Source organism: Lemur catta, chromosome 3, assembly GCF_020740605.2.
Source record: "Lemur catta isolate mLemCat1 chromosome 3, mLemCat1.pri, whole genome shotgun sequence".
Classification (NCBI taxonomy): domain Eukaryota; kingdom Metazoa; phylum Chordata; class Mammalia; order Primates; family Lemuridae; genus Lemur; species Lemur catta.
The window spans coordinates 124,810,221-124,827,560 of NC_059130.1; the positions used below are offsets into that span (position 1 = coordinate 124,810,221).

Here is a 17,340-nt window from a genome sequence, read left to right on the forward strand (position 1 = left end):
TCCCCAGCGGCCCCTCTCTGGGGAGAGGACACATGCCGTGAACCGCAGGCCTTCGGTCACCGAGCCGGCCTCTGTCTGGGTTGGCTTCCGTGCAGGGGCGTGTTTCTGAGGTCACTGGGCTGGGGGCTTCCCTGGGCCCCATGGGAGGGCCCCAGCAGGGCAGGGCAGGATGGGTGGCCTCGTGGGCCCTGGCGGGGCCCAGGTGAGGAGCAGGCCAGTGGCCATCGATGGGCCGGTGCCCGTACTGTCCCAGCAGTCGAGAGAGAAAAACAGGACTCAGCTCCCTCCCTGCCCCTTGTGAGCTGCGGGGCCTGGGCTGGTTAACCGCCTCCCCCTGCCCAGGCCTCCAGCTCCCGCTCCACAGCAGGGGTGGCAACGCCCGCCTCAAACCCTCGGATTAAACGAGTGACTTCGTGTGGCACCTTCATGTGGTGCTGGTACACAGTAAGCGCTCAAGCAGTGCCAGCTGCTCCTGCTGGTAGGAGAGGAGGTCTGGATACAGCCGTCTCGGGCCACAGGGACTCCTATTAACAGCGGTGGTAGTGACGGCACACAGTGACCGGGGACCCCTCGGCCACAGCGTCCCTTGGTCAAGGGCTGGGGCGCAGGGGCTGTGTGGAGTGGTGACCACTGGGGACTGGGTCAGGGCCTCGCCTCCACCGCTTGGTGGCTCTGCAGTGTGTCCGCCTTGGCGCCTGCACTCCAGGTGCCTGGGGCTGGGCCTGGGTTTGGGCTGCGTATCCGGCTGTGGGGCCACCAGGCGGGCGGGCCCTGCAGGTCTCCCTCCTCTCCTGGTCGTCCCGGACCCTGTGGCTGCTGCCCCCTCTGTGTCCCTCCAGGCCTGGCCGGAGTCCCTCTGGCCTGCAGGAGGCCACCGCGGGCCCCAGGGCTGTCCTCTGCTTTCCTGCCTCTGCCGTTGCGTTTCCTTTTCCGCTCTGGCCGCACGTCAGCCCCGCGCCCCAGCGTGGGAACCGGCTGAGCCAGCGGCCCAGGCCCTGGGCTCCCTTTCCTCCGCCGGTCACAGCACCTCACCCACAGGTGGCACGGCGGGGCCTGTGGTCCCACTGCACCCCACACCCTACCATGGAGTCACACCCGGACTCACACGCATGCACCTGGACCCATGGCCCACACAGACAAGCTCACCCATGCCCTTCCTTGCGCAGATCTGTGCACATGCACACGCACGCCTGCCCTCACACCTACGCACGCATTCACACTCTCACGGTCACCCCCACGCATGATTTGCCCCAGCCACAGGTGCTCACAGCCACACGTGCTCACGGTCACACCCGGCCCAGTGCATGCTCCCCTGTCCCCCGTGTGAGAGCTGTCCTGCAGGCTCCTGGAGCTGGAAGCCCGATGGTGCCTTGGAGTCCTTGGGCCCCTCCAAGCTCAGAGGTCATCCAGAATGTCACATTGACAAGTGAAAACTGCCCGTGATGGAGCTTAGCCCGAACGTCACCATTTTTCAGAGGAGGTACTGAGGCTCACACAGGTTACAAACTGTCCTGTGATGTGCCCGCTAAAAACTGTCAGCTCTGGAGCCTGAGCGTGTCCCCAAAACCCAAGGTGTGCTGCCCTGCCCGGGCGCTGGCTGGGGTCCTGGGGGTGGGGGCTGGGGTGTTGGGCAGGGGAGCCATGTGGACGGCTGGTTCTCGGGGACATTCTCCAGCCGCACCTGGATGGGCCCTGCCCCAGCCCTCCCCACCATCTGGGCCCTCGGGGGACATGGCCTCTTGCCTGCAGCAGACCCAGGGGCACCGCGGGCCCCGTCACCTCCACCTGACCTGGCATTTCTCACACTCTTGGGTTTGGATGGTTCCTTCCAGGGCCCCAGGGTCCTGTGGGCGCAGTCCCTGCCAAGCCGACCGCACGAGGGCGGCTCCCCACACAGGCCCCTGTGGGCTGGAGCACAGTAGGCACCGTAAGATTCATTAGTGGCTTAAAAAAAACGTTAAGCATAAAATAAAACAAAGTCGTCACTTAGAAATCTCTAAATTGTGCTGCAGAAGCATCCGCCCGTCTGTTCTTTGCTCTCCCGTGTGGAATCTTCATTTTTCACTTTCAAGCTTCCCGCTTGGTTCTTTTTTCACGTATGTGAGATGCCCTCCCCTCTCCTCTCGGATGGCGTCCGACTCCTGGTTTCAGAGCCTTTGTGTTAAAGCCTTGTAGTGTTTTCCCACCTCCGTGGGCGCGATGCTGCCCACCGCCCTCCGCCGTGGCCGCGCCTGCCCTTCCCCATGGCAGGTGTGCAGGCGACCCCCACGCGGCCCGGCCTGGCCGTTAGTTTGTTCTCATCTTCATTCTGCTCATTCCACAAAGCCGAGGAGCGTCCTCCACGTAGGTGCTGGGCACGTGATGGTGACCAAGGCAGGGGGGCCTGCCGGGGCACGGGGCAGGGCGCTGTGGCCTGAGTTGCACCGGGGGCCTAGGTGGGCTCCTTGAGGAAGGGACATTTGGGGAAGAGACAGGTGTCCGAGGCCTCTGGGCAGGAGGGCTGCGCCTGGGGGTGCGGGGGAGGCTGGGGTAGGGGTGGGGCCCAGAGCTAGGTGGGGGTCCGGGCACAGGGTCCGGGCGCCGTGGGGTTTTGTACAAAGTCAGCCGAAGCCATTGAAAGGTTCACAACCAGGACCTTTCCTGTTTTGGGCCCTGTGGCTGCAGGGAGGGGCTGGGGGCTGGGGAGGGAGTGAAGGCTGCAGCCAGCTCAGCATCCGTGGGGACAGAGATGACCGTGGGGTGACCAGCAGGGTGGGGACAAGGTGGGGAGACAGGGGTGTGTTCAAGGTACCTTGGGGGCAGAACCAGCTGGACTGGCTTTGGACTGCATGCAGGTGAGTGACGACAGAGTGCGTGGCACAGTGTCGCCAGGAGGAACACGGTTCCCGTTGGCTCCCCTTGTCCTGGGAGCATCTTGGGGCCGTATCTAGCTCAGGGTGGAGATCGGTGATAAAGTGTCAGCTGGACACAGAAGAGAGCGCGGCGGCTGCCCCAGGCCTGGCGTCCTGGCGTGCGCGTGCTTGTCCTTCCCTTGGCTGGAGAGACGGTGTCTTTAGCTGGGACAGCTGTGGACACCACCATGGGGCCGGGCCACAGGGAGAGGAGGGGCAGGGTAGGGTGTTGTAAGAGAAGGGCATTCCTTTTCCTCTGGCTCCGAATCAGGCAGGTGCTGCTGGGGGTGGGGGCAGAGGGCGTGGGATGGGGGAGGGCACTGAGGACTGTGGCTCAGGCTCCAGGAGGGACCCTGAGATCCAGGCAGGTCCTGGGGCAGAGCAGGGGGCTCCTGGGAGGGCGGAGTCCCCGGGCCAGGCTTCCAGGCCAGCACCAGCCCCCACCTGAAGGCAGTCGGTCTTGGCCGTTGGGGGCCAGAGGTCTTCAGGACCATGAAAACCTTCTTCATGGTGCAAAATAAACACAGATGGCCTGTCTTTCTCAGTAACAGCGCGTGGGTCAGCAGGTTTCGGGCCCTGGGTACTTGGGACATTGATGTTTCCTGATGTTTCCTGTTGCGCAGGCCTGGGTCGGCCCCTCTGCCCAGGGGGCTTCCCGGTGCCGACTCCAGGTCACGGTGGCTTCCGTCTGTCCGGCTTCCCTGCGGCCCCAGCCCCCTCTGGCTGCAGGTGCCCGGCTGGAAGGAAGTGGCTGGCGGGGCCTTTCGGCCAGGTGTGAATGAGGACCCGCTGGGACACCTGCAGGGGGGCCCGCGGGTGGAGGGGACCCCTCCAAGACTGCATGGCTGTGGTCACGGATGGCAGGAGAAGCCACATCCGCGAAGGGCAGTGTCTCTCTGCACAGGCCCGGCCGGGTCCTCCTGACTCCAGACGCCGACACTGGCGGGTCTTGGGCTTGAGCGCTGGCCTGGGCCTGGGTGCTCCTCACTGTGTGACCCGCGGCCAGCACGGATCGTCTCTGAGCCTCGGTTTTCCTCACCGGGCTCGGACCCCCAGGCCTGGCTGCCATCCCTCCCCTAGGCCCACCCCGCTGCGCTCCGGGAATCCCAGGCTCCCCGACCGGGCAGGGTCCCCTCTGTCCAGAGCTTTTCTCCAGGCCCCTGGCAGGGATGCTGTCAGTGACACGCGAGCCTGCTGAGCCCATGGGTCGTCCAGGGTCCAGGTGGCAGGAGGTGGCCCAGTCACTGTGCGGAGTGTCCACTGTTCCAGTGAGCTCCCCACAGGGGTGGGGCACGGTCCGCCCTGTAGCCAAGTGCAGGGCGGGGGCCACAGGGTCAAGGCAATTGGTGCTTCAGCCCCCAGTGGGCACTTGGCCTGGTCGGGGCACCCGCTGTGGGGGGCCAGCGAGGCAGCTTGGGACGGTCAGCTGGGGGCTGCCTGCCCGGCTGTGGCCTCCACCCACACACCCCGGCCTCGCTCCCTGGCCCAAGGGAGCCCCTAGGCAGCCGGGGGCTGTGGGGGAGGGCCTGGGAGCAGAGGATCTTCTGTGGAGGAGGAGGAGGAGGAGGAGGAGGATGCCAGCCCCTCCCCTGCCCTCACCTGCTCCATCCAGCGCCCACCCCCCTTCCCGGGTCCGGTGGGCCTGGGCTGCCACTGGCCCTTCCTGGGCACAGGAGCAGCCCGGTAGGTTCTGCCACTGGGGCTCCAGGGGCTCCTCAGCCAGGCTCCCAGCTCCCCTTGCAGCTGTGGGCCGCACCTGTGCACGCCACTGCCCTCCTTGCCCCCGACCCCTGCCCTCTCCCCACCCTGCACCCCTCCCCACCTCCCCAGGAAATGCCCTCAAACACTCTTGCCTTGGCCAAAGTGAGAGGGTTTTCACCACACTGAGGGGTCCGCCCAGCTCTGACTGGTGGTGGCCATGGCTGGGGGACACTTCAGGCTCCAGCCGGACCCCGGTCAGTGTGTGACCGAGGACAGAGGGAGCGGGGGCCAGTGGCCTGGCAGGCTCAGCTCCCTGTCCAGGCCATGCCTCCCGCTCCCCGCCTGTCTCTGCTCACAGACCGTCTCATTCTCTCCACAGCCCAGTGCAGCCCTGGCCTCTGTTTTAACGGTGGTCACTGCGTGCCAGGCTCAGCCCAGCCATGCCACTGTCCCCGAGGCTTCCAGGGTCCCCGCTGTCAGTACGGTGAGTGGAGGCCCCTTGGGCACCAAGGCCCCAGCTGTGGCCAGCCTGTAGGGGGAGGGTGGAGGGGGGAGGGCAGGGGACATATCGGCGGCTGCCTGTCCCTGGACAAACGTGTTCTCCTGGGGACATCCCCATCCTTTCACCCAGCTCCCTGCAGCCATCTGAGGCTGTCGGGAGGGGGTGACCCCCAAGAGACCCCCCTCAGCAGCTGGCTCTGCACCCCCGACTCTCAGAGCCCACCCTGTCCATCCCTGCCATTTATGGACAGAGTCTCCAGCCCCTGGGAAGGGCAGGGAGTGGCTGGGGTCTTGGGGTCCCCGGCTGCACTGCCACCGTGCCAGAGCCGTCGTCCTTGCTGTGGGAAGTCGGGAGCCTGGGGTCCCAGCCGGGGCGACATGTTGCACAAACCGTGGCACGTCGTAAACTGAGTCGGGCAGCAGCAGGAGCCGTCGTCCTGGGGGGAAATGTTTATGGAGGACAGATATGGGATGGGCTAAAAATAAGCATTTGGTGACAGAATTTTTGTAAGAAACGCGTGTCAGACGCGTGGAAAGAGGTCAGAACTCCACAGACGCTGGGCGGCTGGTGGAACTTCTGTTCCTCTGAGATGTTTTGCTCCGCCCAGCTTCTCCCCAGCGGTCGCTGAGCTTTGGAATTGCTCGGGGTGGGTGGCAGGGGGGCTGCTTCCCAGCGGGGCCGCTGCAGGCAGGACACGCGCTCCGCGGGGCTCAGGCAGGCGACAGGAGGGAGTCTGAGGGAGCAGGAGCTTCCCTGTGGTCTGTGGTCGTGCGAGGGTTTGGGGCCTGGGGCCACTGGCTGCCCTCTGGTAGCAGTTGGGTCCCTGCCAGGGCAGAGCCGGGCTTGCTGCTTCCTGGCCCCCGGCCTGGGAGAGCTGCCGCCTGGGCTGTGGGGTGTGGCCCCTCCAGGTCCTGTGGCCTGTCACTGCCCCGTGACATCCAGCCTCCAAGCCCCGCCAGGCCTCTTTGTGGTCCCTGTGGGCTGGCTGGCCGTGGCCACCTGGCCTGAAGGTAGACTGGGGTCCCCAAAGCGTGGCGGGGCTCTGGCCACCTTGGCCTCTTCTTGGGAACTGGAATGGCGGCACAGGTGGGGCTGGCGCAGTGCCCCAGGGCCCGTCTGGCTCAGCTGCCTGATCTTTCGAAACGTGCGCTGCTTGGCTTGGGTTCGTGCGGAAATGCCTGGGCTGTCTGGGCTGCGTGGAGAAAGGACCTCCCGGCGCTTGCGTTCTCTGGGGAAGTTTCCAGAGCAAGACTGTGGCTGGATGGTTGATAAAGCAGACCACATCGTGGTCTCCGCCCCTGGGGGAGGGTGAGGAGGTGACCCTGGGTGTGGCCTGTCCTGGTCACATCCTTCAGGAAGGGCCAAGGACACCTGACCTCCCCCCTCAGGGCCAGCTGTGCACCCTGTCCTCTGCCCTGTCTCTGCCCACCGTGCCCCCCGCCCCTTCTCTGCTGGGGCGCCCAGCTCCGAGCCCCCCTCTGTGCTGAGCAGCTGCCCACCCTGAAAGCCTCACACCCGGCCTCCTGCTGCCAGAGGGGATGAAGCTTGCGGGGGCTCCTGGGGGGCCTGGGCACCTGGTTGGGGAACTTGATGTCTAGTGGGGCTCAGCATCCAGCAAGGGAGGGGGGTCAGGAGCCTCTCTGGGGCTGGGCATGGCTGTGGGGGGCTGGCATGGTGTGGGGGGTGGGCATGGCTGTGGGGTGGGCATGGGTGTGGGGGGCTGGCATGGCATTGGGGGTGGGCATGGCATTAGGGGTGGGCATAGCTGTGGGGGTGGGCATGGCATTGGGGACAGGCATGGCTGTGGGGGGCAGGCATGGTGTAGGGGGCTGGCATGGTGTGGGGGGCAGGCATGGTGTGGGGGGCAGGCATCCGGGGGAGGGGCCTGTCTCGTCCAGGCCCAGGCAGCACCCACTGAATGGGCCGCACTGGGTGCTCCGGGGCTGGGTGTGCTCACGCGCCCTGTGTCCCACCAGCCTCGGGGGCCCTGACTCCTGCGTCAGACTCTCGAGGTGCCTGAGCGGCAGCCCCGGTCCACAGCTGTGGTAGGAACGGCCCCGGGGCTCTGAGGGGGCCTGGAGGCCCGGAGCTGCTTCCTGGCTCTGAGCCACGATCCGCCTGCGGTGCCTCTTTGAATCCGCACTTCGGCTGCCTGTGAGAGAGGAAACCAAGGCTGGGGAGGCCCGACAGCTGCCGACCACTTGGTGCCTGAGTGGCAGAGCTGGGCTGAAGCCAGGTCTGTCTGAAGGAGCACTTGGAACCTTCTGGCTACACTGCCTCCAGGTGCAGGGCCGGGCCTCGGTCAGGGTGGAGCCTGCTGAGATCTGCTTTGTGGGGGAGGGGCAAGGTCCCCAGGCAGAGCAGGAGCATCCTCCCCTGGGACCACCTTGCCGCCCTAGAGGTGGTGGGCTTCCTGGGAGAGTGGCTGGTCAGTGGCAGATGTGGCAGTCAGGGTGCGGTGACCAAGTTGGAGGGTGGCTGCCTGGCTTCCTGCCTGGGTACTCTCTCCTGGAAGAAGGGCTGGGCATGCAGGGCTGAGTGTGCAGGGCTGAGTGTGCAGGGCCGGCTGTGAGAGGCTGAGTGTGCAGGGCTGAGCATGCAGGGCTGAGGATGCAGGGGCAATTGTGCAGGGCTGATTGTGCAGGGCTGAGTGTTCAGGACCAGTTGTGCCGGGCTGGCTGTGCAGGGCCGATTGTGCAGGGCTGAATATGCAGAGCTGGCTGTGCAGGGCCGAATGTGCAGGGCCGGCTGTGCAGGGCTGAGTGTGCAGGGCCAGCTGTGCAGGGCTGAGTTGTACAGGGCCGGCTGTGCAAGGCTGAGTGTGCAGGGCCGGCTGTGCAGGGCTGGTTGTGCGGGGCTGGCTGTGCAGGGCTGAGTGTGCGGGGCTGGTTGTGCGGGGCTAGCTGTGCAGGGCTGAGTGTGCAGGGTTGGCTATGCAGGGCTGGCTGTGCAGGGCTGAGTGTGCGGGGCTGGCTGTGTGGGGCTGGCTGTGCGGGGCTGAGTGTGCGGGGCTGGCTGTGCAGGGCTGAGTGTGCAGGGCTGGCTGTGTGAGGCTGAGCGTGCAGGGCTGGCTGTGCAGGGCTGAGTGTTCAGGGCTGAGTGTGCAGGGCCGGCTGTGAGGGGCTGAGTGTGCAGGGCTGAGCGTGCAGGGCTGAGTGTGCAGGGCTGGCTATGCAGGGCTGAGTGTTCAGGACCAGTTGTGCAGGGCTGGCTGTGCAGGGCCGAATGTGCAGGGCTGAATATGCAGGGCTGGCTGTGCAGGGCCAAATGTGCAGGGCCAGCTGTGTGGGGCTGAGTGTGCAGGGTTGGCTGTGCAGGGCTGGCTGTGTGAAGCTGAGTGTGCAGGGCTGTGTGCAGGGCTGATTGTGCAGAGCTGAGTGTGCAGGGCTGAGTGTTCAGGTCTGGCTGTGTGAAGCTGAGTGTGCAGGGCTGGCTGTGCAGGGCTGGCTGTGCGGTGCTGAGTGTGCAGGGCTGAGCGTGCAGGGCTGGCTGTGTGAAGCTGAGTGTGCAGGGCTGGCTGTGCGGGGCTGAGTGTGCAGGGCTGGCTATGTGCGGCTGAGTGTGCAGGGCTGGCTGTGCAAGGCTGAGCGTGCAGGGTTGAGTGTGCAGGGCTGGCTGTGCAGGGCCAGGTGTAAGGGCCGCGCCACCTGCGGAGCAGCCCCTGGCCTTGGCGTCCCTACCCAGACCTCTAACGGTCACCTTCCTGTCCCTCCTCCATGCTGGGTCTGGACACTGCAGACCTGAGCTCAAACACAGTTGGGAATATTTAGCTAACTCCCCGATTATAATTGATTCCAGTTTTGAAAATAAAAGCCATATTTTCTGATTCCCCCAAATTTGTTCACTTGAACAAAAGCGTGGCGGGGGCAGGCAGGGACTGGCAGGTGAGGACTGTGCAGGCAGTGGGGGAGGGGAGCCCGCTCCAGAGAGCCCCTCCCCCATACTCCCCCCCAGATGGGGAGTCAGGGCTTGGGCCTGGGGAAGGAGGGTGGCTGGGCCACCTGAAGCCTTTCTGCAGAGGCACAGAGCACCTGGGGGCCGGCCCTGGGCGCAGCCTGTAGCGGAGCCCCCCCCAGCCCTGCGCAGGCCCCCGTGGGGTTTGGTGCCCCCCAGGCCTGCGCCTGTGTGACCGGGTAATCTCCCCACTCGGGCCCAGCCCCCCTCTGCGGGGGGATGAGGTGGGCGCAGGCTGCCTGAGTCAGTGTTGGTGAGGCCCAGAGCCCCCCTGGGGGGAGTGTCAGGATGTGGGGGCCGCTGTCGGGGACAACCGCAGTGAGTGCAGGGGTGCTGGGTGGCTGTGGCAGGCTTTACCCCTGGATCTGAGGCAGCTGCACACGAAAGTGCTGCACCTCGGTCCGGGCAGTGGTCCCGAGGGCTTCCTGGAGGAGATGGGCCTGTGGGCTGGGGAAGGTTTGGGGAGATGCAGGTGGGTCCCAGGCAAGTTTCCAGATGGCAGAGGCAGGAGCAGGAAGAGGAGCAGGAAGTCAGCCCAGCCCTGACGAGCTGGGTGCGGACCAGGGAAGGGGTCCTCAGCCTGCCCCCCAGAGACTGAGCCCGGCTGGCCGTGCTCCTGGCCACCTGCTGGGGCTACCTGGGGCCCCGCATGCCCAGGCCCTCTCTGGGGTCTCCTTAGGCCAGTTCCTCTGAAAGAGCCTCAGTTTCCCTCACCTCAGCAGGAGGCCGGTGGGGTCTCTGGGGAGTGGGCTGGAGGCAGCTGCGGCTGCTGGAGGCCCGAGGCCACACCAGGAAGCAGAGCCGGGAGGGGCAGGCCAGGGGCAGGGGCAGGGCCGGGCGGGTCCTGGCTCCAGGGCGACTGTTTCTAAACGGGGCTGACTAGCTACTGCTGCCAGCGCCTGTCAATGCTGCCACTGTGTCTGAGGGTGGGAGTCCGACCCCTCGCCCTGGGGCCAGACGCCACCCAGGGCTGCCCATGGCCCCCAGCCAGGGCCAGGCCTGGGACTCTGGCCCTCCAGGGAGTGGTGGGAAGGGAGGGTGGGCCGGCCTTGCCCCTACCAGGGTGGGGGGGTTCTGGAGGGGTTGGGCCCCAAGGCAGGACGTGCTGTCTTGCACACAGGGGACCCCAGTGGCTGGAGCTGGGGTGTATCCTGCAAGTACCTCTCTTCCTGCCACCTCCCGTGGGGGGCGCTGCCCTGAGCCTGCAGCTGGAAAGGACCGCGGCCCAGGCTGCTGCCTTAGGGAGGCAGCTCGGCATCTGTCCTGTGGGTGTTGTTCCAGGCTCCCCACACTGTTCCCTGCGCGCTTCCCTGGCTCAGCCGAGCAGAGGGTCCCGTGTGGGTCTGGAGCCAGCTCAGCGAGGAGCCCCACCCCAGGGAGGCCCTCGGTCTGGTGTGGGGAAGGACCCAGATGCCACGGGAAGACAGAGGGTGCCTCGAGTGGGGACCTGGCACGCCTGGGAGCACCTGGCTCACCGCGAGCCTTGCTCTCTGGCCTCTGGGCAGGTCCCCTGAGAGCAGGACCCGGTGTCCCCCACTATCTGAGGGCTCTGGAGGGACACAGGTGGCCCCACGTTGGGGCAGAACCTCCAGGGCCGTGCTGGCTGCCAGCACAAGGTCGCTGGACTTCTCACCCAGCCGGGCCGAGTTCCTGGTGAGCAGCTGGCACCCCGCCGGGAGATGCCCCCTTGGCTCCCGTCCTGTCCGGGCTGCCCTCGGGCCAGGCCTTTGAGCAGCTCTGTCTTGTTTCTGGGTAATCAGAAGTCCCTGTGACCATGCAGCCCGTGGCTGTCCTCTCCCTGTGGGGTAGCCCAGGGCCGCCTGGGCCCCGACCAGACTCCCTCCCTCTGCCCTGCTGCCTGCCTGTGGCTGTGGCTGTGGCTGCCTGTGCTCTCGGTTACGGGGTCCCTGGAGCCCCCCGAGGGACGTGGAGGTGTTTGGCCGCTTCCTGGCTGGCTCAGTGGGGAGGAAGCGCTGTGCTGCTTGTGTTCTGGGTCACGGCTTCTGACACTTGCTCCTGGGCGGTGTGGGACCCTGGGGCCTCGTCCCTGGGGATCGATGGGGAGCTCAGGCTGGGGACACCCGGGGAGGGCCGGGGGGCTGGGCTGGGCCCACACCGTGTGGAAGGGGAGGACAGCCGGCGTCTTGGGCAGGTCTCCGTGTGGGCGGAGCCGGGGTGAGCCCCTGCAGCTCGCTGGGGGGTTCACACCCTGCAGGCAGAGAGGGCCCAGGGCAGGGCAAGGGCCAGGTGGCTTTTCCTTGGAGGTGGAGATTGCAGGGTTGCTTGCTGTGGGGTGTGATGGCTGGTCCTGGTCCCAGGAACCTCTTGGTCCCTCCTTCCCTAGGCCCACGTGGTCCTCCGCTGAGGCGAGCTTGGTGGCATGGCAGCTGTCCCGAGTGGGGCTGGAGCAGATGGGTGGGTGGATGGAGCCCCTGGGTCGGGAGACACCCCTTGGTTTCCGCCCCATCTGGGCTGCCTCAGCTCCAGGCCTTCCCGGGGCTCTGCCTTGCGTCTGGGCAGTCAGAACCCCCGTGACCCCGTGCTGTCCTCTCCCTGTGGGGTGGCCCAGAGCGGCCCCCGCCCCGTCAGGCCCCCTTGCCCCGTTCCCTGCCTGCCCTGCCCGGGTGTGCAGAGCCCCACTGCCCTGCAGGAGCCAGTGCCGGGGGTGCTCCCGGGTGCTCCCTGCTGTCCCAGTGGGGCCACCTGCCCGCCTTGGCTCTGCCACTCTGGCCTCGGCCCCCGCTGGCGTGACAGTCGGCAGGGTCAGGTGTGGCTGCTGCAGGCCCGTCCTGCTGTGCTAGGCCGGGCCGTGTCCTCTGCAGGGTAGCCGGGGAGAGGGGCCGCCGCGGATTCCCGCCCGCCTTTCCCAGCGCCGACTCGGGGGAGGGTGTCTCCGTTCCCTCAGCCATCGTGTAATTGCCAGTCTGCCTTCCCCGCTCCGCCCCCCACAAAAGCGCCTCTGTCTTTCTGCTGGGATGACTGTGTCCTCCCTGGCCCTGGCTCCGTGCACAGTGGGGCTGTGTGGCCTCTCCCCGGGGCTGGCTTCGGAGATGGGTGTTCTTTAATGACATAATTACGGCAGGACACACTAAGAGGCAGGCCCTCTGGGCAGGGGAGGGGGGTCTGTGGCTCACCCCACCTGTCCCATGCCGCCCAGCCAGGATCTCGGCGAGTCCAGTCTGCCTGCCCACAGCAGGGTGCTGTCCAGCCTTGGTGGCAGACCACCCAGCACTGTGCTCAGAGAAGGATGAACCCCCCTAGGCTCCCCGGGAACCAGTCTGGCTGGAGACCCCGTGGGCCCCCATTCTCCTGGGCGGTCTCCTTGGACAGCCCCCCCAAGCCGGACGCCTGAGAAGACCCACAGCCCCCCGGATCCTCTGAAGCCCCTTGGCCTGCCTTGGCCATCCCGTCCCAGCTACGGCCCCCGGGAGGCCGTCCCAGGCCCCCTGGAGCTGGGCGGTCCGAGTGTGAGCCCGGTGCTGACACAGCGTTTAGGGACGGGGCTGGTGCTTGTTCCACTTCCCAGGTGGGGACGCTGAACCCCGGCAGTTCCTGAGTTGCTGGGGATCAGCGATGGGCTCTGTAGGCACTTGGCCCCTTTCCTCTCCAGGGCGGGGCTGGGGGTGGGGGAGCCCCATGGTGTTGGGGCACTGCTGCGGCCCAGGTGCCCTGGGTCGGGTCCCAGAGGCTGTCACTGCCCCGACGCTGGAGTCGGCTGTGGGAGCTCCCTCGGGGAGTGTCTGGTGTCTGGGGCCGAGGGGTCGTGCCCAGGCCGCTGGCAGAACTCTCCTGGCAGCCGCTGGTGCAGGGAGGCCAGGCCTCGGCCCGCCTGCCAAGAAGCTGCAGTGCCTGGTTTTACACTCCCAGCGCCACACTGAGGCCTGGCGCTTTCTCTCCTGGGTGTGGAGCCGCCCTGGCCTCCTGCACCCCGGGCCCCGCACACCCTGGTGGGCTCAGGCTGCCTCTGGGCGGTGGAGGGAGCAGAGGGGCCAACCCCACCCTGGGGGGTCTGTAAGGCTCGGAGGACACACGTGTCCGCCCCTGGGGAGCTCGAAGCCTGGCGGGTTGTGCCAGTGTGGTGGGCGTCGGAGGTCCTGTGGGCAGGTGCTCAGGTCAGGACACGGGCTGCAGAGGTGGCTGGAGGTGGCCAGGGGGGGGACCGTGGTGTGTGGGTGTCCCACTCTTGGGGGCTCTAGGCCTGGGCGCCAGGGAGAGCCCTCAGGGTGCTGGTGATGGACCCCTGCCCTGGAGAAAGCAGGTGTGTGCCAGGACTCACACTGAGCCATGTCCCACCTGCTGGGCTGACTTCCTGGAGGGTTCCTGCGATGACCCTGCGCTTTCAGCCTCTCAGGAGCTTTCTGGGGCCGGTTCTGCCCCTGGGCGAGGGAAACGGGGAGGGTGAGTGTGTGACAGGACACCAGCTGCTTTCCTGGCTGCACTCGGGCTGAGGGGTGTCTTTGTCAAGGTCCCTGCGGCCCCAGGCCTCAGCCTGGACATCGGCCTGCACAGAGGTGGCTCGGATGCGTCTGGGTGGTCACAGGCACCGAGGGCCTGTGGCTGGGTTGCCGCTCAGACCTCTGGCCCCGGGGCCCTGGCAGGGTGGGTGTAGCCGTGCCCGTCGGCCAGCCCAGGGCGACCAGGCCTGGGGCCCTGCCAGCTGTCATAGAGGCACCTGCTGTTGGCGTGGGGCCCCTGTGAGTTCGGGTGCTAACGTGGCCCGGACCTGGGCAGGCCGAACAGCCTCTCTGCGCCTGTTTCCTGACTGGGAAACGGCTGTGGCGGAGAGCCCCGTGCAGGAGGCCGGGGTGGGGATTACACAGGACACCACGAGGAGTGAGCTCAACCTCACGCCCAGTGACAGCACAGGCCAGTCACTGCAGGCGTCGGGGGACAGAGTCTGGGCTGAGCTCTGTGGGCCACTGTCTCTGAGGGCTCACCCGGCCCTGGTGTCTCCTGCAGACCCTGCGAGCCGCCCGCACTGGGGACCTGCCCTGGGCCCCCTGGGCAGCTGCCCGTCCTCTGCCTGTGCCCTCCCCCAGCAGGATGATGAACGGGGGAGCTGCTGGCTGCCGCCTGGAATCTGCACTCGGGTCCTGGCGGCTCCAGGCATTCCGGAGCAGGGCCCGGCCCTCCTGTCCGGTGGAGCCAGGGCCTGGGCAGGGTCACACGGGGCCAGGCCAGCTGATAACAGGAGAGGCGTCCAGGTGCCGGCCCTGGCCACGGGGAAGCTGCTGCCCCGGTCAGTGTCCTGGGCCAGCGTCTGCTCTGCTGGGAGCCAGGAGCGTCGGGGGTGTTGCCGCACCGCAGTGGGGTCAGGGAATGATCAACGTCCACGGCGGGTCCTCCATCGTCTGTGATGAAGTCTGTGAACCGAGCTTGTGCCGGGGTGGGACACGGAGAAACACCGGTTACGTGGGCTCCGAGGGCGGCGAGGAACAGCTGGCCCGCTCAGAAAGAAGGATCGGTGCGCCGGGAGCGCCACTGCCGGAAACGGATCCCCAAGAAAGAGAAGGGGACCCGGACCCTGAGGCTTTTCAGAAATCCCAGAGCAGTTTCCCAATCATTTATCCACCACTTTCATGGTTTGGTTCTATCCACAAAGTATTATTAACATTTTTATTTAAATTGGCCTTAGCCTGTATAGTAACACGTCGGATATGCTAGTGTTATCTTCCCTGATATATATTAAAATAATGCAGGACAGAGTGACCGGGCGTGGCTGGGGGAGAGCAGGGTGGGGCCAGGTGTCCTGTGCACCCCCTGCACATGTGTGTCCTCTGTGGAGGTGGCCGTCCCAGCTTGGGGATCCTCTGCCCTCCTGGGAACTGCAGGGTGGGTGGGCTCTGCGCTGAAGCCCCGGGACAGAGAAACCTGGACGGCCCTGTGGTCACGCGCTTTGACCAGGCAGCTGGGAAGGTTCCTGGGCACCCGGCACCTGGTGCTGAGCCTGGGTCCCACTGTGGACAAAGCACCCCCAGCCCTGTCCCCCTCTGTCATGCCCACCTGCCCTGTCCCTTCACCCCCCTACCCCTGGCCTGCCTTCTGACTGTCACGACTCCCTGGGGGTCCTGACACCGCCCAGTGTTGTCTTGACCTTCGGGATGGACTGGCTTTGTGTTTGTCCCTTGTGGACTCAGTTCCAAGGGGGGCCGGGAGGTCCCTGCTGGGGAGGGAAGGGCGGGCTTTGCTGGCAAACCTGCTGGGACGGCAGAACCTGCCCCGTAGCTCTGTTCCGGCTGAAGCGCTGGACGCTGCGTCCTGAGGACAGTTGCTGTCCTTGCTCATGGGGATGAGGTCGCATGTCCCCTGACATCTCCCTCTGTGCTCTGCTGCCTCCTGGGAGGGGCCCTGTGGCCTGTTGGGGTGCCAGCAGCCTGGGAGCTCCCCTGGCTGGGAGGCATCAGACAGACTTGTGGCACCTGCGGAGGGCGAGCTGGAGGGAGGTGGGCGGCAGCTGAGCTGGGGCAGTGCGTGGGCACAGCTGTCTTGGGGAGCAGCCCAGGAGAGCACCTCGTTTCTGAGCCTCGGCCAGGCCGGGCTCTCAGACGGGGCCCTGGGCAGGGAGTGTGTCTAGCTGTGGCCTGCGACAGTCACACCACACAGCCCAGGGCAGCATGGATAGAGGAGCCGTCCTAGACTGTGTCCAATGAAGAGGGCGCCGGGCCCACACCTGGCAGCTGCCTGGACAGGCCTGGCTGTCCCAGGTGGGTGGGGACTTGGTTCCCCCAGATGCTGTGGGACAGCCCTGCTCTAGGGAGGCTCCCGGACCTGAGCGTGGGAGCAGCCTGGCCACGCGTGGTCAGAGGGGACTCGGTGGGCCGTCTGCTCCACACCCCTCCGAGACTGTGGCCTAGAGGGGAAACATCTGTCCAAGGAGCCCCCAGCCGTGTGCTGTGTGAGGGCAACAGCAAGCCGGGTCCCTGCTGGGCTCTGTGCTGTTGGAATGAACGAACCAATGAATGAATGAAGTGGGGGTTCCGGGGCTTCCCCGACTGGTGGCAGGCGTCCTCCCGTGGCCGTGTGTTCTGTGGACTTCTCTGCTGTGCGGGGCCTGGCTGGGGCCTTGGTGCCCTGGCGGGGCTGGGAGGGAAGGTCAGAGCTGGCCGGAGCCTGCAGGCCTCGAGCAGACGCGACTCCAGAGCTTCCCCTCCCTGGGGCCGGCGGACCCCAGACTCCTGCAGCCCAGACAGGGATAGAGAGAGGCTCGCAGACCCACTGGAAGGAGCGCCTGCCCGGGGCGGGGTCCCCACCTCCCCGCACTGCCTGGTGTTCAGGGCAGGGCGCTGGCGCCCCCTGGTGGCGGCAAGAGGCCAGAGCAGGGACACAGGCTGCTGGGATTTGAGGTCAGGCTAAGACGAAAACTGCACGGAACTTGGAGGACAGAGCGGGGACTGAGGACGCGCCCGGCTGGGCCCCCTCATCCACTCCTGACACCACCTCTGTGCCACGTGTGCTGCGCAAGGGCCGGAGGATGCCCATCTGCCCAGGCCTTGGGGACAGTGTGCTGGGGGGATGAGACCCAGGCGAGGGTCCCAGGGACCGGTCTGTGTGTGCGTTTGTTCATTTGTTCATTCATCCCCCATCGCTGGAACCTGCCCGCCAGGGGCCTGCACCCGGTGGGGAGAGAACAGGAAGTGAAGGTCATGACCCCAGGGGTGGCCTGTGCTGTGTGGAGCACAGTCAGGACGAGGGGACAGAGACGAGATTGCAGGGACAGCAGGGCTGCTGGGCCTCGGCAGAGGGGAGGTCAGACAGGCTCAGGTCTGTGTGAGGACCTGCCCGGTCCAGGTGGGGGACGCTGCCAGCGTGGCCAGGGTGGCCAGCGTGGTGGGAGGGCTGGCCACGGGGGTCTGGCGGCCACGACGGGGTGGCTTTCCTGATAGAGTGCTCACTGCAGCACGGCCTCGCCAGGGCGGGGCAGGGGCTTCATGGGGGAGGCTCTGTCCCCCAAGCCCAGAGCTCTGGGGTGCCCACAGGCACCAAGCACGGGCCTGACTCTGGGGTCTGCAGCCACCAGCCCTGTGGCCTGAAGTGATCCATGGAGAGACAGGTGTGGTCCTGGGGGCAGTGACAGTCCTGCTGAGGGTGTGGGTGGGTGGGACACGACCTCCTCGGAGGTGCGGGCGATGTGTGCCCCTCACTGCGGAGGTGCTGGGCCCGCTCACTTGTGGGGGGACGGGGGCTGAGCTGTCAGAGCAGGAGGCCTCTGCACGGAGATCCGTACTGGACTGATGCTGTGCTGCTGGGCCGAGGGCGCCTGCTCTGAGAGCACTTCCAGCCACGTCCCCGGGC

General features: G+C 66.5%; 1 protein-coding gene across 1 annotated transcript in view; it reads left to right on the top strand.

Annotated features, from left to right (window-relative positions):
• The window catches only part of MEGF6 (multiple EGF like domains 6), an 83,139-nt gene that overhangs the window by 15,068 nt on the left and 50,731 nt on the right, over positions 1–17,340 (top strand). The window contains exon 4 of the mRNA XM_045546576.1: positions 4,972–5,076. Within this exon, the coding sequence (XP_045402532.1) occupies positions 4,972–5,076 (105 nt within the window). The remainder of the gene's footprint in view (positions 1–4,971; positions 5,077–17,340) is intronic.